The 25,876-nt window shown below is 27.3% G+C and overlaps 2 protein-coding genes across 4 annotated transcripts; both read right to left on the bottom strand.

Moving 5' to 3' along the window:
• Window positions 1-401: 401 nt before the first annotated feature.
• Window positions 402-9,739, bottom strand: LOC101240820 (uncharacterized). Of its 2 annotated transcripts, none has more exons than XM_065789002.1 (6): window positions 9,592-9,736; window positions 9,365-9,488; window positions 8,996-9,096; window positions 3,514-3,745; window positions 1,048-1,232; window positions 402-919 (listed from the first exon to the last, which is right to left on the bottom strand). In XM_065789002.1, exons 1-6 carry the CDS (start codon window positions 9,666-9,668, stop codon window positions 640-642), a joined length of 999 nt encoding a protein of 332 aa, XP_065645074.1. In that variant the 5' UTR covers window positions 9,669-9,736; the 3' UTR covers window positions 402-639. The 2 variants fall into 2 exon arrangements, with proteins under 2 accessions (XP_065645074.1, XP_065645075.1); XM_065789003.1 differs by having other exon boundaries at window positions 496-919; window positions 9,600-9,739.
• A 335-nt stretch (window positions 9,740-10,074) lies between these two features.
• LOC101241114 (uncharacterized) lies at window positions 10,075-24,108 on the bottom strand. 2 transcript variants are annotated; one of them, XM_065789005.1, is made up of 7 exons: window positions 23,949-24,108; window positions 23,702-23,817; window positions 23,349-23,475; window positions 21,965-22,068; window positions 17,704-17,935; window positions 16,999-17,183; window positions 10,075-10,412 (listed from the first exon to the last, which is right to left on the bottom strand). In XM_065789005.1, the coding sequence occupies exons 2-7, from the start codon at window positions 23,767-23,769 to the stop codon at window positions 10,109-10,111; spliced, it is 1,020 nt and encodes a 339-aa protein (XP_065645077.1). In that variant the 5' UTR covers window positions 23,770-23,817; window positions 23,949-24,108; the 3' UTR covers window positions 10,075-10,108. The 2 variants fall into 2 exon arrangements, with proteins under 2 accessions (XP_065645077.1, XP_065645076.1); XM_065789004.1 differs by having other exon boundaries at window positions 23,935-24,108.
• Window positions 24,109-25,876: the final 1,768 nt, after the last annotated feature.

Genomic DNA, 25,876 nt, shown 5'->3' on the forward strand with positions numbered 1-25,876 from the left:
TGGAGAGGAACGGGTGTTAAATTATGCGTACGCACAGAGGAGGGGGGGGGGGAATTGTTAAAACCATATAAATGCGTACAAGGGGGCAGAGGGTACTTGAGTTTTTCATATTTTATCAAGATATATTTATAAAACTAATTGTTTTAAGTGTATTTATAACAAATAATTTGTTCATTTAAAATATTAAAAGCGTACAAAATGGTTCCGAAATCAAAGCGATTGAGGTATAAAGTCTTCATTTGTGCAATTTATTGTCGTGTTTCCTGAACATGATTTTTCATGTTATTTGAAACTAAATACCTTTAAATAAGTGTAAAGACTGTTATCAGTTTATTGGGTAAAAGAGTTTATGAGTCTTTTAAGTGAATTAAAATCAAATTAAATTAAACAAAGAAAAACAATTTTTTGCATATTACTACTGATTATATATTTTTAAAACCATTTAACTTCATAAAGAAAATTGTAAAAAAAATCAGAAGTATAAAAGTTGCATTATAACTGTATTTATGTTTATTTTTAAAATTCATTTATATTTGAAAATTTATTATATCAAACAATATTTATAGTTAGTGAAAAAAGGTTTTTTAACAAATGCTTTATTCATTTAAAAAATTAAAAGCGTACAAAATGGTTCCGAAATCAAAAGGATTGAGGTATAAGGTCATCATTTGACAAGTTTTTTGTCGTGTTTCCTGAACATGAGTTTTCTAGAGCATCTATCCATTTTGTGTGGCGTCCGTAAAATGTATCTAGGTAAACAGATGGAGGGTGAACAATAAAGTCTCTGTATGCTCTGATATCGTGGTCGTTAACTTGAGGGTTTTGTACCCACATGTTGCTTCCTCGTAGTGGCTCCATCACTCCGCATATTTTCCAGTATTTCTCTTTGCTCATGATTGCAGATGTCATCCATATTTCTCTAAAAAAAAAAAAGTTTGTTTATGTCGGTCGAATCGAAATTGCTCGGAAAATTATAAATATTGTCTAAAATAAAAAGATATTAATTTTTTTGACATTCAAAGTTAAATGAAGAGGTTGTTTTTTAACCTTGAGTGGTGCACAGCTTCAGGCCAAAAAGGAATGTGCGGAGCAGGATCTAAATCGTTAACAAATCTAAACTTTCTAAATGGATCTATAAGTTTATCGTGCAATATTGCGTAACGAATATCGCCGACTCGAGGTTGCCCAAAAGTAATCAAACAACTTTCTGGATTCTCCCACATCCGCCCTTCCTACAAATAAAAAAATTAACTTTAAATAGCATCACTACTGCATAATATTGCTGAAAGTTTCATTTTTTTCTTTTTTTAGGTTTAAGTTTAAGGTAACACTCGTTAGAATGTTAATGCTTATTAAAAACTAAATTTCATGGAATGAGCTAAATATTAGGTAACATGAAACACTTAAATAAGTACCAAATGTTTAGAGCATATTAAATTATTTTTTGTCGTCGTTAATGTTGTTGGTGTTATTTTTTCGCCATTCATTAGTATGATTACATCAAATAAATCTTATGCCTATATAATAAATGATTTGTGCAAGATACTATCTTATAATATTATTGTGTACATTCTCATAACATTATTTTATAATCAAGTTAAAAAGATAAAATACATACCATTTTTATAAAAGTAAAATAAATGCTAAAATGAATTTTTTTTTAAAAATTGGAAAAAGAAAACAAACATTTTGCAATCATTCAATGCAAAAAGGATTGCAGATAAATGTGATACTAAAAATCTAAATCTACGTTAAATCAATTGCAAATTGATAAGGTAAAAACCAAAATAAATTTTAAATACTAGACACTGATATGTAGCTACGTAGATATTTTCAACTCCTATGGAACTTAACTCTATAAGATGGTCATTTGAATAAAATCCTTAAGAATTGATTGAAATAAAGATAAATATTAGGAATTGTTCGAAATTTAGATGGCAATCATTTTTTATTGGGTTAGTTTATTCGTTAGTTTATAGGTTAGGTTATTCGAATAGACTTACTAAAAACTTATGATCAACTTTTTATAGTTTATTTGCACGCGCATGCGATTAGACAAACTGAAAAGTCATTTTAAACTAATTATATTTTGCATGCAAGAGACAAAACTTCAAATAAACTTTTTTTTAATCAAAAATAATAAAAACTAATAATACATTATTATTAGTTATGTTTTTAAAAGCAATATTTAATCTAAATTATATCACTCATTTATTCATTTATATAGTACAATTACATCACTCATTTATTCATTATCACATAAAATATACAAATATTGCTTATATAGTACAAAGAAAAATAAACTTAAACCTCTTTTTTGTCAGCAGAAGCATGTAGCACGTCTTATATACTTTAAAGACCGTTATACTCATCCCAAACCTCTATTATTTGAACTGAAAGTTTTTAATATATATTAGCTTAAAATTTTAAATAATCTTTGTTTTATGCTTAAATGTAAAACCAATTCATCCCCTATTTCTTTCCATAATTTGTATTCATCAAAAGATAAAAATAAATACATTTTACGCAATGATAACTTTATTAAGCAGCCCATTTTTCAAACAAATCTTTTTAAACTCTGTATTGATCATCGCGGACCATTCTTATGGTCTAAAATAGTTAAAAAAATTTTTACTGAGGATAAATAGGTTAAATAGAGGGTAAAAAGGAAGATCACTAAAAAAATATTTTAATAAAATTATGTATCATTAACAATTGTAATATGTAATAATGTATCTTGTATTTGTAACGGAATATTTTAAGTGTCTTACTTCGTTAACTTATTTTTTATCTTGTAAATATCTTATAAATTTTAACACGATCATTTCTAAGCGTTACTTGACGAAAAGACCGAATGGTCTTCTACGAGTTCCCGCGTTCTTTTATTATTTAACAACGACCATTATATATATATATGTATATATATATATATATATATATATATATATATATATATATATATATATATATATGTATATATATATATATATATATATATATATATATATATATATATATATATATATATATATATATATATATATATACTTTTTATTATTATATATTTGTATTTTAAATATTGCAATGAAATGCTCATTTAAAATGTAATAAAAAGAATAAAACAAAAAAAAAAAAAATAACGTCCCTCTTTATAAAATAAACTTTGAGAAGTAATTTTAAATGAAATGAATGCCTGTCCCAGCCAAAACCCTTTGGTGATGCATTTGCACTCCACGGTGCCTTTCTTTAGATAGTAAGTCGACGAATGTACACTCAAATTTGATTAAATTAAAAAATCAAATTAAAAAAATCTACTTTTTTAAATTTTTATTAAAATCAAAGATTTTTCCCCCTTTTTTTAAATAATTTGTTGGTTTTTGGTTTTTAAAAAGGTCAAAAAATAAAAGTAAACAAAATTACTAAAACAAAATAACATTATTTACACAAAATAGAATTGTTGAATAAAAAGCAAAAATATTATAGTTTGTATTTTTATACTATACAAATACTTACATTACTTTTGAGGTACAGGGCAAGAATTGAAGCAATGGCCCCACCAATAGAATGACCAGTCAAAATGTATTTTCGCGACTGATCTTGCATTTTTGGTGCAATATTATTCTTAATCATCTCAAAGGCTTTCCAAAATAAGGCATTGACAGAGGTTTCATTGTTTTTGAATTTCACTTTAACCCCATCAAATCGTTGAAGCTTTTGATAAACATTATACTTTAATGCATCTGGTCTAAACGAATTGCAACCACAGTATACAGGTTGTTGCATAAATAATGTAACCATAAAAAAGAGAAGCAGAGTTTAAAAATGCAAGCAACAAATTTTATGACAAGAAATGAAAAACAATCAATTTTTTAGTGTTGCTATATATTTTCATAACCATTATACTTTCTTGAAATAAATTTAACTTTTCGCAAAAAACTAACGTAGACAGGGCGAAGAAATTAATTATGCCAAGATAATCTTATCTGCAACACAAATCTAAAAACTACTGTAGCTAAAATAAAAGTAAAACTGAGTTTTTACTTTCGAATGTACTTTGATAAAGCTAATTTTTCTGAGCCTAACCTTAAATTTAAAACGACGAAACAAAACAAAACTAATCGAAATTTATAAACTCCTAAAATAACTTTGATTTTTAAAAAGTTTATGAACTCAATTGAATAATAATATTTCAAAACTGCTGGTTATGTTTTTTTTTCATTCTTCTGTGAAGTCAGTACTTTTGTGCAGTGTTGCTACATTAATGTTTTGTTTATTTGGAACTTTGTTTCTTATATTTTGAATTAAAAAAAAAACACTTTGTCTTAAACTGCACTTTGGCTGAATTAAAACGAGGTTTACATAAAATGGACATATATCCTTATGTCTTTAGTACTTGCTACTATGATGTCTTTCGCACTTGCAACTAAAACTTATTAGTATATCAAAAAATCAATAAACTCAACTCTTTTTTTTGTTGATTTTGATGACTTTGTGCAGTTAGCACATATACTGTTGTATATAGGTTTTAACTTTAATTTTTGTTATAGTTGTTGATTTATTTCATAGAAATATATTTTTCTTGTGCACTAAGAAGTCGTACAGTTCTTTCACAAAGCACCAAGAGCATTTGACTAGGAAGTACAGGCCTCCTTCCTTACAAATGTCGCTTATCGGCATCGAACCATGGATCTCAAGGTTTTAATTCAGAACACTAATCACTGCGCCAAGAGTGCTCAAATTTTCACATGAGATATTGTGCCATTATATTTTATTTTTGTAAATGTTTGAATTTGTGGGAATTTCCTATTTTATTTATCATTTTATTATTATTTTTTTAATGATCAGTTTTATCTGAGTTAAAGTTGAAAAGATTTTTTTTATATTGACAATAATAAAAAAAAGATTTTTTTAGTACATTTAACTTTATATGTAAGAAAAATATAATAATTAACTATTATAATTGTCAAAAATATAATAATTAACTATTATAATTGTTATCACCTCCACATCAATGATTTTTTCGTTCATTTAGTCAGCAAATGTAGATCCTTTAGACAAATTAGTCGTCAAAATTAGACAGTGAGTCGGCAAATGTCGACTAGTCAGTCGTGACACCTACTCGTGCCGGTCCTGTGTAACCCATGCTTATGTCATATAGCAACATTTTGTTAAAAACTGCACTCAGTAGAACCTGAGAAAAATAATAACCTGGGAAAAATATTAAGCCTTCGCTCTATGTTCTGTTGTGAAAAGTTTCTTTTTGTTGATTTTAACATAAATTGTTGTGTTTAACTATAGTCATAAAATTTAAGTAGTCTGGAAACGCGGGCTGTCCTCTATAGATTTCATAAAGTAACTTGAAATTTATGGGGTGACTGGTCTGAGAGTGCATCAAATATTTTTTAAATGACATTTTATGGCGCAGACTTTTTGAATGAATTCAATGCGATTTTAGCTGCTATTAAGTTACAATTTATTGGAGACAGACCTCAAATTTAGTTCAAATATTAGGCTACGTAACTTAATTTATCCAAACTAAAAGGAAGAAAGAATTTTTATATGTTTGTTTTGCAAGAAACAATATACATTACAAGGACAATTTATATCACTCGTCACCTCAACGCTAAATACAAGGACAAGATTACTGATAAACATTTCAGTGAAGAATAAAAGAAAGCAAAGATTATTCTCTATCCTATTAGGTTTTAAAATTATTTAATCCATATTGCAGTTAAGCTTGCTTCAGATAAATGGTACGCTGCTATAAACTGAATTAAAAAATTTAAAATCAAGTATAAATATTGGTATTTCAAGAAGAAGTCATTACAGCATAGATCCTTATAAAAATGTAACTGATTCATTTGATGGAAATGCTGAAATTTTTTACCACTGATTGATTGACTGACGAGAAAATACACTTTTTAATGCTTTGGAATTAAATGATGATATGATATGTTCAAGAAAACAAACATTTTTAATGAACTTTCACGCATAAAACAAAGATTTATATGTTTATAGTTATGTTAAAAAAAAAATACTTTGTAAAGGTTTACACTTTGGAAAATACCATACAATATCCAACTGATCAATTTTGTGTATTGTAGTATGTCATTATTATGTGAGATACTTATATTAACGTTCAGCAGAATATGGTACTCTTTGCCTGTATTATTACATAAAGGATATTACATAAAGAATACTTTATGATATTGGGTAGATTAGGGTAATATGAGCACCTTAAGCGAAAATTGAAATAATTTCAAAGACAATTATGTTGGATCCAAATTTTATTAGCAAATAAACAACTTTTAAAGATTCCTACTCATGATCCACTTAGGTATTTGGGCACCTGAAATTTTTTCTAAAAAAAAACACAGAGGTTTTAAAAAAGTAGGAAAAGTGCTCATATTACCCAGACCACTTGGTAATTTAAGCACTTTAAACTAGCTCAAAAAAAAAAAAAAAAAAAAAAATTAGGTAAAAAAATACCAACCTGACAATTAGAACTGTATGCATCAAAATGTAAAAAAGCCATATCCAAACACCATAAAAATGTGGAACTAAAACTGGTCGAAGAAAATATTTTAAATACGTTTTTTAGTTACGTAAATAAAAATCTAAACAACCCCAAAAAATATATCCTCTAAAAACCAATAGCAACTTTACTACAAGCAATGTTGAAATCGCGGAAGTGTTTAACAAACACTTTGGAAGTGTTTTTACGGTAGATGACGGAAATTTGCCTAAAATAAATACTTTTGTTAATGAGCATATTAAGGTGGATTGCGTAAATTTTTCAGCAAAGATAGTTCATCAAAAACTCAGAAATCTAAAACCTAGCACATCATTTTGACCTGACGGTATACCAAATATACTTTTAAAACAGTTAGCACATATAATATGTATTCCGCTCTCATATATATTCGAATCAAGTTTTACGTCAAGCTCGTTACTAAAACAGTGGCTTCGGTTTCGCCTATTTTTAAAAAAGGTTCTACTTCAGATGCTAACAATTATAGACCTATATCCTTCACATGTACTAGCTGTCGAATAATGGAAAGTCTTGTTAGTTCATGTATCGCTGATTATCTTAATATGAATAATCTAATAACACCTAATCAACACGGCTTTTTATCTAAAAATTCTACGTGCACAAATCTTGTAGAGTCAACTAATGACTGGAATAAAGCTTTAGACAGCAATTTAATTACTGACGTGGTGTATATTGATTTTCAAAAAGCATTTGACTCTGTACCTCATCAAAACTTTTGAAAATACTTGCAATGTGCGGCATAATAGATAAGCTGCTTCATTGGATATCTGCATTTCTTTCCAACAGATATCAAAGAGTTCTGGTTGGAAATTCACTATCCAATCCGACCAGCATCCTTAGTGGAGTTCCACAGGGTAGCGTTTTGGGTCCAACGTTATTCTTGTTATATATTAATGATCTACCCTCTATAGTAAAAGATCTTAATTGCTCTCTAACGTTATATGCTGACGATATCAAGCTATATAGTTTATTTAAGGATGCCAATTACAGTCACAAAATTGCTGTTGCCATTTATAAAGTTTATCTCTGGTCAAAAAAATAGCAGTTAAAAGTAGCCAATAATAAGTGCTTTACTCATAGAATAGCGCCTACTTTATTTTGTAAAGATATAAACTACAACTATCAATTAGGAGATCATAATTTAACCTGGTCTACAAACCCAAAAGATCTTGGTGTGGCCATGGATTCTTACTTAAATTACAATAGTCATATTTAAAATATCGCCCGCGCATCAAACATTCGAGGATATCTAATCCTTAAGTGTTTGAAAAGTCGAAATCCACGTGTTATCGTAAAGGCCTACACTACCAATATAAGACCGATCTTAGAATATTGCTCTGCGGTTTGGTCGCCATACCGCACTGAAATGAACAAAATAGTGGAAAGAGTACAAAGACGTTTTACCAAGAGAACTACTAACCTAAATAACTTTTCATATTTTGATAGACTTAGAATTCTTGATTTGGAGCTGCTAGAAATTCGTCGCCTTAAGCAAGATATGATTACATGTTACAAAATTCTGAACAATTTAATTTGCTTAAATAAATCAAGTTTCTTTTTAATTAACAACTATATTTACACTCGAGGACATAATATCAAATTACGCAAACTAAAATGTAAACTCGATGTCCGTAAATATTCTTTCTCACTCAGGGTTGTTAATACGTGAAATAACTTGCCATCTGACGTCGTAAACGCCAAAAATATCAAGAGCTTCAAAATTAAAATTAATTCTATCGACTTTGAAAAATACTGTTCCGGCTAACTAGATTTTGTTTTATAACTGTTGTCTTTTATATAACTGTAATATAAATGTATGTTTTGTAAAATATCTCGCATATGTGTTGTGTGATTATACGGCACGTTGTCAGAGTCCCTCATATTTTATGGACCTGCGTGTCCTTTAGAACATGTATAACTGTTCTAATAAATTTTAATCTAATCTAATCTATTTTAGGACTTTAAACTTGGTAATTTTAATGAAAAACACTGGGTAACTCGAGCATGCTCATATTACACAAAAATGACATCTTTAAATAAAGTCAAAACTAAATGTTTCTATGCTTTGTTTTTCAAACAAGATTGGATTTTTAGCTTATATATTTTTCTTTATGAAAAAATTAATTTTATTATTTTAGCACCAAATTTTAGCGCCACAGATTTATTCATGCGTGATGATATCATTTTAACAACGCAAAAAATTTAATAGCGTTTTAATTAGATGATAGCCGCTAATTACTGCATATAAATTTACGCTAACTGTACTGATTCCTGTTATCACCACATAAAGTTGATTCAAAAAATACAAAGCAATTTCAACTTCACTTCTTACATTTAAAATTCTTTAAGTGTGCTCATATTACCAAGGTGCTCATATTACCCTGATCTACCGTACACATAAAAAAAAGCTGATAAAGTTTACGTGTTTAAAGTTATGCATACCCGTTAGGTCCTTTAATAGCAACAAGCGTTGTAAACTCATCATCTTTTTCTGCGACCAAAACCTTTAACCCATCTTCTATAGAATCATCGTCACTATCAATCTAAACGTTTTTAATTTTAATTTACGGTTGTTAGTTGAAAATTTATAAATATATTTGTAATCAACATAAAAAACTTTCATATGACGTAATAAGCTTATGACCTATTTATATTTTTGAAAATATATTACTTATTGAGGCCCCAATTTTATTTAAAATACCTTATAAATTTATAAGATCATTTGTGAAAAAACATATAAAAAAATAAAATAATGATAACCACATAAATTATTGCCGTTTTCACACTTTAGCACGGTAAACAATCTTTAACCTGGTACAACTGCTTTATCTTAAACTTCGTATAGGGTATAGGCAACTTTAATGCAACGCTCTTGTCATATACAATCTTCGATGCTTGAAGGGCATTGTGAACATCATCAAAAGTAAGAAGATTTCTAAAAAAAATTTGTTGTTGTTGTAAAAATATATTTTTGCATTTAATATTTTGCTTTATTTTGATTGTGTAACATTAACATAAAATGGCCTAACTGTACTTACGAACATACTTTAGTATCAACATAGAAACGTAGCACGAGAAGAATTGTTGTCAACCATTGTTTAGTAGACCAGTACATTGCCACATATTATCGATAGAATAAAAAAATATTAGTTTCTAAAAAAATATTTGAAAAAGTTTAAAAACATTCAAAACATATTTTTAAAGAAGCATTAATTTTCTGTTCAACAGAGCTAAGTGTTTTAAACAAATTTCATTCTATAGAAGAAATTATTCTCTAATGGACTAAAATTTCAAGACACTTTTTATAAAAAGAAAAAAAAGAAGCTGTTTGCAAAGAAAATGTTTTTGTAAAGAAAAATCGAATTTTTAGATTAAACAACTTTAATAAAAATAAATTCGACCAAAAATTAAAGCTAAATAAAAAAGACATTTCTGTACAAAAAGACTGCAATTAAAAATATTTTTAAAAATGGCTGGATTAATTTGCTGTACATTGCGCGTTCAAACTTTCATAGCATTGATCAGGTTAATCATTAATTTTAGTAGAATTTCAATTTATACAGTTCTTTGCTTCTTCCATATATTAATGTCAAGTATTCCTTTGTGCTCAATTTTTTCAATTTTATAGTTGACAACACAAGAGTTTTGTAAGGCATCAAGCCAGCGTTTGTAGCGCGTAGAAAATTTATCCAAAAATACCGACGGAGGGTTCATTATAAAATTTTCGTAACTTTTAATTGCGTGATTTTCTGGCGAGGTGTGCAGAACCCACATATTGCTACATTTTAATGGATCCATGTTTCCGCAAACCTTCCAGTAACTTTTATTTGTCATGGGCTCATACGCCATCCAAATTTCTCTAAATTAAACTTTTAAATTTTAAACATAAAAAATTAAAAATTTACACTTTAAATTTAAACTGCTAATAGTAAAGTAAAAAGACAAACAAAGTTTGTGTTTATTGCGTTTATTGCAAATTGTGTTTATTGCGCTATGTGCTTCCACACATGTAAATTGCACAGATGCCCTTAACCACTTTTTAGTTCTCTGATTTGACCCTGGACATTGTGATATACCGTTGGATTCGTTACTATGAGTAGATTTAGATTTGATATGTCACTGAAATCAAAAAAAATTCCGTTTACAAAAATGTTTACTTTTTTAAAGTCCCACTGTGACTCTAAAAACAGCACTTATTTAGGTTCGGGAATTTTAGCCCAAAATACATGGAAAATATTTTTACGTATTATTATTATATTCTACACAAGTTTATAAAAAATAATTTTTAATAATTAAAAGTTTTAGTCATTTAAGGCCTAAACTCGAAACGAGGGGGTCATAGTACTGGATATATCACTTGAATATAACTACCATAAATATATCATTTGTAAAATGCAAGCCCATTTCATGAAAATTAGTTAATGTATAACATTATTTAATGTTCACGACATGGAATATCTTTATAAATAATGATATGGAATGTCATTGTTTATAAATTTATTAATAAACAGTATCTCACAGTAGAGATAGTGTTTATGAACAAGTTTAATATATTTTTGTGAAATTAACATAAAAAAGTTATAATTAAGTCAACTTTTATATAAACATATTCTCGGGAGTATTTGCAATATTTACAAGGGTTTTTCTGTTAAAAATGATTACAGTTTTATTTAAATGTTCAGAAAAAGAGCTGTTATTTTTAAAACTTGAAATCTGTTCCAAGATTTATTATGAAATCAGTAATAACTTGCTTCAACAGCTTGTTTAGAGTAATAGTTCTGTAGTGATACTCAAAGTTTGTAATATGTGTTTAAAAGTCATAATGTAGTTTTTTTTTATCCAAAACAAGACTTAACCAACTTGTTTAAAATTCCTACCTAAAAGTCCCTCTTCCAATGGTTTTAAGATATTTAGATATGAATGCATGTACGTTTATTAATTTTTTAGTATTTTCTGGGAGACATTCTCATTGAAACAGCATTGTTCAGGAGCTTTTTCCAAATATTGAGAGTTAATAAAATTTTAGCAACTTTATTATCACCACCGCATTTCCTTCTTTGATTAACAGCTTCCCTTCCTCCTCATTAAGTGCAAATCTGCTAAAAATAGGAAATCTATCACTAAGTAATTGCTTTTTTCTGCAAGTATTAATGGATGATTAATAAAATTCCAAAAATCTTCAGCATAAGGTTTAAACGTGTTTGAGAATATCTTTTGTATTGATAGCCTAAAAAACCAAAAGATCTAAGCTTCTTCTCTTTAAAAAGTTCCACTCTTTTCCATTTGCATATAAGGCAAGATTTTTTAGCCAAGGCCGATGCGAGTAGGTGTCAAGTCGGGATGGGCTTTACGAGTTTTACGAGCTTTTAAAAATAAAAAATTTGAAATTAAAAATTATTAAAAATAAGGATAGTCTATGTCCCATTTACTGACTTAATTTTATTTTTAAAAATAATTCTAATATGCCGACTGAAGGTAGAAAAAGGTCCCGCTTTGAGAAGGAATCACCCCTCCCCCATCCCACCTTTTCTTTGCGCCTGTCTTATATATAGCCATAGCACTTGGAGGATAAACCACACAATATTTGACAAAGTTTATAGTTAGCTACAATTGAGTGTTTTACTTTATCTTAAAACAATTTATGAAAATAGAAATATTGTTACGTCAGAAATATTGTAACGTCAGAAATATTGTTACGTAAGAAATGTTGTTACCTCAGAAATATTCTTACGTCTTTCAGAAACGAGTTTTTTAGGTTTGCTTGTATGCAAGTTTTTTCTTTAATTAATATTCTATTTAAAATAAAGTTTGTCTAAAATTAAAATCAGGAATATTGCTTAAAATGAGTAATAAATAGTTTACTTTAAAAAATTGTTTTATCTTAGTTCTTTAGCTAGCTCAGTTTGTTGTTGGACAAAGAAAAATCTTAATTGAATTCTTTTAATAAATTAATCAACTTGATCTTTCTAGGTTGATTTTTTTATGATGCCAGTGATATTTGTAAAAGTTTTGCAACTGTAGTATATTTAACTCTTTTTGATCCTTCATCATATACTTTCTGAAATAACTTGAGAAGCAATCTGTTTTTAACTTGATGAGAAGATATTTAATCAAGATGGGCAATATAATCGTCAAAACAACAGAATTTATGCTGAATCAAGACAAGCTGCTAACGAAGGCACTGGCCTTCATCCAGGTTTGAAATCGAAATCTGTTAGTAACAAGATTGAATTTGTTAAAAAAATAAAAGAAGTTGTTAAAGAAATACCCTTGAAAAATATCCAAGATTCGATTAATAATTTCAGGTCTCGAGTTTTTGCTGTTGAACAAAATCAAGGTGGCTTAATTTTAAATAAACATTTTTAATACTAAAGAGTTTTATTTGTTTTATTAAATCAATATATAAAGGGAACAAATAACTTTTTTAGTATCTACTTAAAAATTGAAATGAAAATTGTCTCATTCTTTACGCCCCACCCGTTATATATATATGTATGTATATATATACATATATATATATATATATATATATATATATATATATATATATATATATATATATATATATATATATATATATATATATATATATATATATATATACATATATATATATATATATATATATATATATATATATATATATATATATATATATATATATATATATATATATATATATATATATGTATATATATATATATGTATATATATGTATATATATGTATATATATGTATATATATATATATATATATATATATATATATATATATATATATATATATATATATATATATATATATATATATATATATATATATATATATATATATATATATATATATATATATATATATATATATATAATATATATATATATATATAGGGTCATGGCACCCCCTACCGTGAAGAAGCACCTACCGTGGTTTTTGAAAAAATTAGTAAATTTTTTATGTTGTTTTTAATTTAATTTTTTTGTATTGTTTTATACAAAACTAACTTATTTTACTAATAAATAATTTATAAAAAAGATGTATTTTATAAAGATTTGAGATGTTAATTTTACCCGCAAATGATTTTTTATTGCTTTCTTAAGAAAATCTTTAAAAGTGAAAAAAAGTTTGTCTAGTTTTTTTACGGCTCAAAACTTATATAATTTTTTTGATAAAAGTTTAAAATAGTTTTAAAAACATTGAATATTTTAAATTTTATCAAAAAATAGTAGTTTTTTTTGTATAACATTGTTTAATCTTTTACACGATAGGTGAGAACGAAAATTATAATAGTTACCGTTTATAAAAATATTTTTTTACCGTTACCGTTACCACTTACCGTTTTACCGTTACCACTTACCGTTTTACCGTTACCACTTACCGTTACCACTTACCGTTTATAAAAATATTTTTTCGGATGTGCTCTATTTTGTGAAGTTTTCTCTCTTAAAAACTATTTCAGTTCAACTCAATTACCAATTTAAGGTAATTTAACCCTAGGGAGTATTTATTTGATATGTTTTTTATACTTTATTTATTATGTGAAATGAATTCGATTAGAAAGATGCAAGGTTCAAAAAAGAAAAAAATATTCGAAAAAAGCTTTTGTATTCAGAAGAACAACTGCATGCAGCACTTAGAGCTTTAAATCAAGGTGAAAAAATTTTGTGTCCGCAAAAAGTTTAATGCTCCTGAAAGTACCTTACGCGACAAATTATCTGGTAAAAGCCAACCCAAACGGCAAAACTCTGGCTTTAAATCATATCTTGGAGAAGAAATAGAGAATGAACTGGTTGTTTGGTGAGTGACAGCGGCTGGATGACCGCCGAATGCATTTATGAGTACTTCACAAATGTGTTAGTACCATATTTGAAATCTATTAATACACAATTACCTATATAAATGTTCATGGATGGACATCGCTCGCATCTGTCTAAAGAGCTCAGTATGTATTGCTCTTCGGAAAGAACTCATTTGATTTCGTTGTTTCCTAATGCTGCACACATCTTACAACCATTAAATGTGTCAGTTTTCGGACCAATGAAAAAAAAAAGGCAGAACATTTGTCGGCAATTTAAATTTGCAAAGAAAATGTACCAATGTTGTTGACTAATTTTGTTATGGATCCAAGTATGAAAAAAAATATTATTTAAGGATTTAGGTCGACAGGAATATTTAATGCGAGCAATGTTGATTATAAAAAAGTAGTTCAACATGTAAAAATGAATTCCACAATTGATAATAATGAAACGTATCTTTCAAGCCATAATAGCGTGTGAACTTATTTGGAAACAACGTTGCACCTGAAGTATTGTTACAGTTTGAAAAAACTGGAAATAAAAAATGGGGAGGTAAAACTGACTTCAGAGAATCATTTAATTTTTGGAAAAAACTTAAATTTAACGATAGCTCAAACAAACCATAAATTTAATAGAAGCCAATAATAATGTATTGAACAATGAAATCGATAAAGAATCGTATTTAGATATTAGCAGTACGCAAAATGAAATCGTATCTAGTAATGTTAGCGAATTTGGAAAAAGCGTAATAATTGATGAATCTGGTAAAAGTAAATCAGCAGCAGAACCACCAGATTCAAATAAACAAATAATAAAAAATGTAAACCCATTACACGACTTTCTTTTATGGCCAAAACAACCAATCGCGTAAAAAAGGCTGAAACAAGTTTAACGATTACCTAGCGTTGTAACTTTATCCAAATGGTTAGAGATTCAAATAACTAGAGAAAATGCAAAGGAAGAAGAAGATATCAAAAAAATTGAACGTAAAAATAAAGCTGCTGAAAAAAAGAATTGAAAGAAAAAGAAAAACAAGAAAAATCTAAAAGAAAACAAGTTGTAACAAAAGAAAATAAAAATAAAAGACAAAAAAAAAAAAAAAATTTAAAAAAAAAATTTAAAAAGAAAAAAGTTTAATTTCAGAATAAAGCTTTGGTGGATAATTTTATAACCAATGTCTTCTTTGTTTTGTAATCGTATTAAATTTATGTATTTGTTTCTTGATTTAAATATATAAAAGTAAAATTAAAATATACGATTTTTTTAGGTGGTGCTTTATCACGGTAGGTGAAGAAACGTACTAGATCTTACAAAAAATTAAAAATAACATGAAAAAAATAACTTTACTCAAATTCGAATTATATAATTTAGTTAATAATTGAGTATAAAATATTAATTCGAAAACCCTAAATAAAAATCTGTTATGGTTTTGGAGTTAAGAAGTTTTAAAGTTAAAAGTTTTCTTAAAGTTGCGGTAGGTGGTGCCATCACCCTATATATATAAATAGTTAGTAATAATAAGTTGGAATGTTAGCTTACTGTCTTAAACAGTTGCCCATCCGTAGATAAGCCACTGTAGCATGTAATTGCTGGAAATTGCTGGAAACATGTAACTATGCTGGAAATTGTCCAGCCAATTCTTGAATGCATTGACTGTTTCTGCGTTAACAGTATCGTCGAAAAACGAGTTCCAACATCAGAATTTTAAATATATGTATAAAATTTTGAAGTTAAATTTTATTGGTAAAATTTTTATTTATTTTGCCCCTGGGTAATATGGGGCAAAAGCCTTATGGGCTCCTAGTAACGTAAATATTTTAGTAAAAAGAATTTTGTGATTTCAGTGACATATCGAACCTAAATTCACACAACCTAACAAACTCTACAATGTATGACGATGTCCACGGTAGCTACAATAATGGTTTACCACTTAAAAAAATTATCAGACATTCACTGGTTGTAAGTTGCAGCTTTGTATAATAAAAAAATAAATCTAAAAACACATGAAAAATCCATAGTTTCTACAAATATGGAAAATTTATCAGTACAGCATGTTATGTTTAGTCAACCAGATAGATAAGCCACTGTAGCATGTAATTGCTGGAAATTGCTGGAAACATGTAACTATGCTGGAAATTGTCCAGCCAATTCTTGAATGCATTGACTGTTTCTGCGTTAACAGTATCGTCGAAAAACGAGTTCCAACATCAGAATTTTAAATATATGTATAAAATTTTGAAGTTAAATTTTATTGGTAAAATTTTTATTTATTTTGCCCCTGGGTAATATGGGGCAAAAGCCTTATGGGCTCCTAGTAACGTAAATATTTTAGTAAAAAGAATTTTGTGATTTCAGTGACATATCGAACCTAAATTCACACAACCTAACAAACTCTACAATGTATGACGATGTCCACGGTCTAATCACAATTCTAAAAAGTGGTAACGGCATCTGTGATTTCTTTTTTATTTTTAAAAGTAATCCGTAATCATTTTAGCAATATCGGTATTTTAGTTTTTAAATTAAACCTGGTTGGAATTAGATTAAATGAATTGGACGGTTAGAAATGAACTGAATAGAATAGAAATGAATTGGACGGTTATAAGAATAAATAAAAAATGTCAAACGTTTGACATTTTTGATAGGAAATACCTTGAATGATGAACAGCCGTCTTCCATATAGGAACATGAGGTATTGGATCTTTATCATTAATAAAACGAAGTTTTCGGAATGGATCAATCACTGAATCATGCAGCTTTGCAAACAACTCATCTCCAACTCGAGGTTGACCAAACGTTATTAAGCACGTTCCTGAATTCTCCCACATTCTTCCTTCCTGCAAAATTATAATAAACTTAATTAATAGGTTAACAGGTTTTAGTAATGAGAAATTTTAAATGTAAGGTTTTAGTAAATAAGAGTCAAAGGAAAAAGATAAGTAGGGCAAATGGACTTTTGTTAAATTCAAAGTTAGTAATTAAAATAGTTTTAATATTTAAGTATAACTAACACTATACAAAGGTAAAAATTGTTTTATCGCAATTAAAAAAGGGAAAAAACTACCCTTAAAAAAACTCGCCCGTGGTTAACAAATACAAAAAATCTTCGTTTATAAAGCGGTTGGGAATGCAAAAGAAAAAGTTTTGAATTCTTGGTTATAATACTGGCGACAAAGACAAATTTAACGTTAAGTTTCATGACGTCATGTTAAGCGTTTATTTACTACAAAATCACGTCTAAAAAGCTTTTAGACTGTGTTAATGTGTTTGTTGGAATCATAAAAAGAAAAGTAAATAAATAAGCAACAATAAAAAACAAGTAAATATAATAAAATAACTAGATTAAACATGTAAAACCTGAACTTTCATATAAAGCGCTAATATAGATGCTATAGCTCCACCGGTTGAATGACCAGTTATAATATACTTCCTTGCTTGATCTTGCAATTGATTTCGTATACTAGGGAGCATAATTTTAAATGATTTCCAAAAGCAAATGTTAATCGAAGTGTGATTTCCGGCAAAAATAACTTCTGTTCCTTTAAATATCTGAAGATACTTAAACAACTCCGGTTTCACAGAAGTTGGCCTTGAAAAGTAAAATAACATGAGCAAAAAAAAAAAATTCCGGAAAAAATTTAAATAAACTAATTATTCTTTTTTTAAGCATGAAATACTGATCAGGATATTTTTAAATTAGATATTTCATTTAAAAATAGTTTTCATTTTTTTAATTTTGTAATGTATTTGCTACATTAAAGAGTACGCAAGTTCTTTTTTCAAATTTGCAATGGTTACCGTTAACCATAAACGGGTTACCGTGAATGGCGTGGTGACTTGGAATACAAATCTTTTTTTTTTTTAAACTGTAACTTTGACAAAAATTTATATTATACTGTTCAAAACTTAAATATCGAAGTATCAAAAATAGTTTATATTTTGATTATTTAAAGTTTTACTTTGTTTATTGGTTGTTATTATTCCAATTATTTCTAGCTGTAAATATGTGTGTATGTGTGTTTATATATGTATACATATATATATATATATATATATATATATATATATATATATATATATATATATATATATATATATATATATATATATTTATATATTTGAAAAAATGTACCAACCACGGTACGGTACGTATTATATATATATATATATATATATATATATATATATATATATATATATATATATATATATATATATATATATATATATATATATATATATATATATATATATATAATATATCATAGTATATGTGTAATAATGAATATAATTATATTCAATATTGTGTTGAGTTAAATATGTTGAAAGTTTTGTTAATCATCTTTAAATACATTTTTACCGTTTTATAGCAATTTTTTAATTTAACGTGTGTAACAAAATATTTGATACGAGGCGGTATATAAATTATCCTGAGTGCAAAATTTCAAATGCTTTGGTAGCTACAATAATGGTTTACCACTTAAAAAAATTATCAGACATTCACTGGTTGTAAGTTGCAGCTTTGTATAATAAAAAAATAAATCTAAAAACACATGAAAAATCCATAGTTTCTACAAATATGGAAAATTTATCAGTACAGCATGTTATGTTTAGTCAACCATGTTTAGTGACTTTGGTCAAGTGATCTCTGGTTATGTTTATAAAGCTAACCATATACTGACAACAAGAACTTAAAGCGGACCACCTAATATACAACTTAATCAAAGTCTTTATTCAATTTGCTTTTCTGACTGGTTTGTGAAATGACTTTTTTGTCAAATTTTAGGAACTATCATTCTAATTAGTTATAATCTAAGCATTATTTTTATTAAAATTTTAACTAAAGAACTTAGTTGTGAAGAAAATACTATATTATTTCTTAACTGCAAATTCTAACCATTTATTGCAATGTCCTAATATTGCACTTTGTGGACATCTTTAAAGATATCGGAGGAAAATACTTGATCAATCACAAACCTCTTGTTCAAAAAAAGCACTGAAAATGTTAAAAAAAAAACAACCTCCTTTTTTATTAACTTTATTTAATTATAAACATTATATTTATATATAAAAATTCGTCAGATCAAAAGGTAAGCATTAACTTAGTTGCTGCTTTTAAAAATTATTTACCCGTTAAATGTAAGTATTATCCCCATTAAACGTAAGTATTTACCCATTAAATGTAAGTATTTACCCATTAAATGCAAGTATTATCCTCAATGGTTTTCCAGATGGTGATAAAGACATTAAAACTGTAAAAAAAAAAATATGTTAGTCAACACACGACACAATTGCTAAAGTTCGTTAACTGTAGTTAACGTACTTAAGCAATTGTGTCGTGTTACCGAGTATGTATACTAGGAGAATGGACTCCAGAAAGCATGTAGATTATTCTCAAAAAAAGTTCCAACAGTGCCTTTCCGCTATTAACTAAGGTCAAATGAGCCAGAGAGTAGTATCTAAACATTTTAACATATGTAGAATTACCATAAAAAATAAACAAAAGCTAAAACACAATCAAAACCCGGGATATTGAAAAACATTTACTGCTTTGGAAGAATCAGCCTATGTTACTCACACCTTGGCAGTGTCTGAGTTTGGATTCATTGTGGATTGTGGTTTATTGTGAAGGATTACCTCTCTTCCCAAAACAAAAATATTTCACAGTTTAGAAATAATTTTTTAGGAATTGAATGGAGTTAAATGTTTTTAAAAAGACATCCTTTGCTCACTTTGTGTTTAACAGCTAATATAAAACGCTATCGGGCTGCTATTAACGAAAAAACCTAAAGCGAGTATATTGAAAATCTCACCAAGTTGTTAAAAATGTGCAAAAAATATATATAATTATGATGAAACTAACCTAAGTGATGACCCAGGACGCAAAAAAATTATATGTCGTAGAGGCTGCAAATTATATGTCGTAGATGATGTAAATTATGTGTCGTAGATATGTGTAAATACCATGACAGAGTAATAAATTAATTAAATTCCAATATTTCAGCCATGTCTTACGTCAACGCTACTGGATTTACATTACCACTTTACGATATCTAAAAATCAGAAATTCTGTGGTCAACGTGGACTGAAAACGATCCCCATGAACTAGGTACAATCGCACAGAACATGGTGGTTAGATAGTATCACATTTTAGGAGTGGTTTACTGCTCACCTGCTTCTTATACTGAAAAAACTGTTCTTTTAGGGGATAACTTGTCATCTCTCATTAGCCAGAAAGTTAAAACTGTGTCATATAAACAACATAGTATTTGTGTGTCTACCACCTAACTTATCACATTTGACACAGCCTTTAGTTGATGTCTATTTTAAGCCACTAAGTAAGTGGGAAACCGTTTTAAAATTTGTGGAAAAAATCATCTGCAGGTAAAAAAACCACAACACTTCCAAAAGGAAACTTTCCATAAAAAAAGTGCTGAAACTAATAAAAAACACTTTAAGTGAAAATTTGATATCAGGATTTGCTAAGTGTGGAATTTTTCATGGCGATAAAGAACCTCTTATTAATTGCTTGCCACATCAGGATCTATTATCAGTTGATTTAAGTCTTATTTCTAAAGCCCTTATCAGTCATTTGAATGACAATCCTGCAGACCTTGGACCTTCAAAATAAAAGCGCAAAAAGAAATTAAATATTCTAACAGGAAAAGGGTTCTGTCCTGACTCAGAAGAATTAGATGTTATGCCAGTCAAAACTGTTCTAAAAGTGCCCCAGAAACAAAAAAAAGTTAAATGAGATATCTCTAGTGCAACAACTAACAGTGAATATAAGTATAAGCTACGTGCCTTCAAATCTGATTGAAACAATTATTTTTAAACATTAAATATTTGTATAGAGTAGTTGCCTACCTACCAATTTAGTTATTTTTTTATTATTAAAGAACAAAAAAAAATAATTATTAAAATATACAAAGTTCTTATATTAATTCAATTTTTATTGAATTAATACAAAAAAACTTTAAAAAATTTTAGATCAAAGAACATTTGTTTTAACAATATGGAGGTATTTCCTCAAGTAAATTTTAGGTATTTGTTTTAATATTATGGAGGTATTTACTTAAGTAGTTTGTAAGTCAATGAAACAAAACAACACAACAAGTATACACCGCATAAAAAAACACCAATGTGACATTGGACCTCTGTTTTTAATCTATTTCATAAATCAATTAATTTGAATTAAAGGTTGGTATCTTTACTCATAATTTGATAAAAAAAAAGATTTAAATTTTTTGAATAGAGCAAAGTTGATCGTTAAACCAAAAATCGCAATAAAGTGGATTAGAGTAACCCAATGTTACGGTAAACTTTAGAGATATATTTTTAGTCGATACTATTTATTGATTGTGGAATATTGATGTTATATATTGATTTAAACAGTGGAGACGATTTTTACTAATTTTAAGAGCGGAAGCGATTTTTGAAAAAAATGAGGGAGGTAAAAAACCGACTATAAGTTGAAAATCATTTTCTTTGGGGTGGGTTGGGTCATACCAGTTTCCGCCCTTAAAACTGTCCCTGATTAACAGTAGCAATAATTTATTAATAAATTAGAAAAAAAGCGACTAAATAAAAAATCATAATTTAAAAAAGACTCACTTACCCATTTGGGCCCTTCATTGCAACTATAGTGGTGAATGCCCTTTCAGCAATAATTACTTTTAGGCTACCATCAATACACGGCTCATCAAGTTCATTATTATCAAACTAAAAAGTTTACTTTTGTTTTAAGTTATGCCTAGAAATTATTAGGGTTCATGTTATGTCTGAAATATAGTTAAGCAAGTTAAAACTAAGCATTAAAAACATCAAATATCATCTTAAAATCACCCTCCATAGGCGTCCGCAGGATTTTTTCCTTTAGCATTTATTTTTGCTAAACATTTTTATATGACAACTATGAACACGTAAGCGTTTGGAATTTGTCCCATTCTTGGATGATCACAGACAGAAAAAAACATTCTATGGGCGCCTATAGATCTTTTCTATGAATATGAATATTTTTTAATAGATAATTTCACAAACTATGTATTAAAAAAGAATCATAGAAACACTAATCAATCAGCATCACATGAAAAATATTCTTAAAACTACTTACCGTAAAGCGGGGGATTCTAGAACTATAAAATGCTTCTTGAATCCGAAAAAGAGTTTAAATATGTTTTATTAGTTTAATTCTTTAAGAAAAATTTAATTAACTGCTAGAAGAAGTAAGCAACTTCTAGAAGGAGTATTTGATCTTACTAGTAACTGATTTGATTAATGCAATCAATATTTTCTTAACTTATTAAACAAATGAAAATTTATGAATGAATATGTATAAAAAATTAAACTGTCGACTTGACGAAGGAAATTTTCAAGTTGAAAAAAAATTTGATCCAAAATAAAATATAAATGTTTAACTAAAAAAAACTTTAACTTAAAAAAATAAAAACAAAAAAATATACAAATAAACTTAAGAAGTTACTAGTATTAATTTTTTAATAGATTTTTTTTTAGTTTTATTTACTAAAACATTACTTTAAACAGGAAAAAAAGTTGGATTGTCAATATGCGATGTGAATTCTTTGCATGAACTTATAATAATAGTTACATAAAAAGAACTAACATAATATAATTAATGATTTAGAGATAACTCTTTTTTAACTTTTAGAAAAAACTGTTAATTGTTAATTAAGCATTGAAAAAACGTTAAAAAATTTAATGCAGCTAACGCTTGTATGCAACTTACACTTCCTATAAGACAGTTAAAGTGCTCTATTTAATTAATGCTACAGTTAAAGTGTTCCACTTAATTAATGCTACAGTTAAAGTGCTCAATTTAATTAATGCTAAAGTTCCTATATCAAGGCAATCAAAAAGAATTATTCTAAAGTAACGGTTATACGGGAGAAAATCTTTAAGGCAACATTTTATTTGATTACAAAAGTTGTACTTTTACAATAAGAACCCCGCTTTGCGGTAATTAATTCAATAATTTTAATTACCAGATAAACTTTTTTGATATGAAAGGAAGTGTAAGGGACAAGTGAATTGATGCTAAGCTTGTCATCATAAACTGCTTTTGAAGTTTGCAGAGCATCTGCTATATCTTCGTAAGGAATTGCCGAGTCTCTAATAAAAATTTGAAAAGACAAAAAAAAAAAAAAAAATTAATAGAGGCTTTGTTAAATAATACGTAAAAAAACAATTTAAGGACAAGTGAAACATTTGATATTAAATAAGTTTGGTATAAAAAAATGTTTGGTATTAAATAGTTAATAAAAAAAAAAGGTATACTACGCCTGGCAAAATCATTACTTATGGGCTATTAAAAATAAATTTAAAAAAGGCAACTTACGGACAGGCGAAAGCGTTTGTTACAAAGAAAACCAGCAAAGTCAGTTGATATACTTCCCTAAATGTCATTATGTGCAAATTGAACACACGAGCATTGCCGTAATACTTTAATACGATCTAAATAAATAATAAACACAACATATAATTTATAAATAAGTGTCTAGAAAACTTTCTTGCAATCGTAACATTTCTTAAAAAAAAAAAAAGAATTTAGCAAGGAAATTATATCATTACTAATTTTAAGATACCAATATGAATAGACTTTTAAAACTAGAAGTTCTTTAGTATTGAATAAATCCGTTAGAGAGCTTAAGAAGTTAAATATCCGAAAACTTAGAAAAATCAGGATATTTTTATGTTCTGCAAAATTCATGAGAGAATATTGATACTACTCTGCCATAAGATATTGATTGATAAAATTGCGTTTGCGGCATTCTGCGTTTTATTTCCGCATCAATAATTCAGAGTAAGCAAATGAAAGTGAAAACAAGTTGTTTTATTTTTAGGACACGAGTGGCGTTTTTTTGTGCGTTTATTTTGGTTTAAAATTTTGGTTTAAAAACAACTCTTTTAAGTAAAATAAAAATGTTTACCATAAACTTAATAAAAAATCTGGTTTTTTGCTTTCTTAAAATAATAACTTATAAATAATTAAAAAATAAAGTCAGAAAAGTAAATAAATTAAACTATTTAAAAAATTTCAAAATGTAATTAACAAAATATAAAAAGTTTTCACTTTAAAAGAAATTAAAGCTTAAAATAACAACCTAAAAAATCGACAAAAACGACAATGGTCGTGCAACAATGTCATGCATCAGTAAATAAAACAATTAAATTAATGCAAATGAAGTGTATATGAAATTTAATATTCTTGCCTACAAAATACACAAACAAATACGAAAAATATTACACGCCAACAATATATGTATATATATATATATATATATATATATATATATATATATATATATATATATATATATATATATATATATATATATATATATATATATATATATATACTGGATAATAAAATAATACTGCTTTAAAATTTTTTTAAATAAAAAATATTTTTAGGGGTTGCTACCGACCCTCGAACATGGAATAGGTCCCTAAAGTTATAAAAAAGAATATTAAAAAAAGTATGTCCTATTGTTATGTGTATACCGCCTTATTGTTATGTGTATATCGTATTGTTATGTGTATATCGTATTGGGTCTAAAACATAGCGAACTCTTCTACAATTTTCAAAAATAATAATCATTTTATAAAAAAACATCGATAAAAAAACTTATCAAAAAATCTCCCTACTTTTTGTATTTAGGTAAAAACGTCATTTTCTGTTCACTAAAATCTAAAATGATATTTTAATTATAAAATGATTCATATTTTTGAAATTTATATATAATTTTGCTTTATTTGAGACCCAAAATGACATACTTTTGAAAAACTTTTTAAAATGACGAAAATTTACAAGTTAAGTTATTTAAGAATTAGGGTTGTTGTTGTGGAAAATTTACTACAAGTGAATGGCAGAGCGCGATATCCAAAAAACAAGGTTCAGTTAAGCGAAGCAAGTTAAATTTAAAAAAAGATATCAATTTCATGGATGAGAGACAGTAAAACAACTATATGGAGTTTTAGATTACGCATTGTTCAATTGGGAATGCATACTATTTACAACGAAACTATTGAAATGGATTGATATAGTGTTGTGTTTAGTCAGAAACCTAGAATGAATTACCTTTATTGGTTCCTCAAGAATTTTTTGAAAAAGATATAAATTCTTGTTGGAAAGGGAAGAACAAACAGCTTCTATCCACCCAATAAATATAGAGAATTGGTTTTTTAATTGTATTCAGGCAAAGAAAGTGATTGAAAGACTGAATAAAAAGTTAGATTCTTTGAAAAAAGGCGATAATGTACTTCCTAGCATTAGCCACTTTGATCGTGGACGTGGAGATCCAGGTAATATAATAGAGGTAATTATTGAAGAACGAGGGGACAAATTCAAATTTGGTACAAAACATTGAATATTAAAATCTTTTATAAAACATATAAGTATTTAATCCATCAAGTATTATCAGTTAACTGTTGATGTTTTAAAAAAAAAAAATACTCTGCGAGAATTAGTACGATTAAAATCACGAATTCTACTTTCGATTAGAGCTATAGA

This window comes from Hydra vulgaris, chromosome 01 (assembly GCF_038396675.1).
Source record: "Hydra vulgaris chromosome 01, alternate assembly HydraT2T_AEP".
Classification (NCBI taxonomy): Eukaryota; Metazoa; Cnidaria; class Hydrozoa; order Anthoathecata; family Hydridae; genus Hydra; species Hydra vulgaris.

What these genes read in the sequence shown, in the direction of transcription:
- LOC101241114 (XM_065789005.1), bottom strand. Translation starts at nt 23,769, where the DNA reads ATGACATTTAGGGAAGTATATCAACTGACTTTGCTGGTTTTCTTTGTA. An exon ending in ATATCAAAAAAGTTTATCTG is followed by an intron (nt 22,069 to 23,348) that starts GTAATTAAAATT and finishes TAAACTTTTTAG; the next exon opens with TTTGATAATAATGAACTTGA. An exon ending in CGCTTTATATGAAAGTTCAG is followed by an intron (nt 17,184 to 17,703) that starts GTTTTACATGTT and finishes ATAATTTTGCAG; the next exon opens with GAAGGAAGAATGTGGGAGAA.
- LOC101240820 (XM_065789002.1), bottom strand. Translation starts at nt 9,668, where the DNA reads ATGTACTGGTCTACTAAACAATGGTTGACAACAATTCTTCTCGTGCTA. An exon ending in GTTGATACTAAAGTATGTTC is followed by an intron (nt 9,489 to 9,591) that starts GTAAGTACAGTT and finishes AATTTTTTTTAG; the next exon opens with AAATCTTCTTACTTTTGATG. An exon ending in GCTATTAAAGGACCTAACGG is followed by an intron (nt 3,746 to 8,995) that starts GTATGCATAACT and finishes CAATTCGTTTAG; the next exon opens with ACCAGATGCATTAAAGTATA.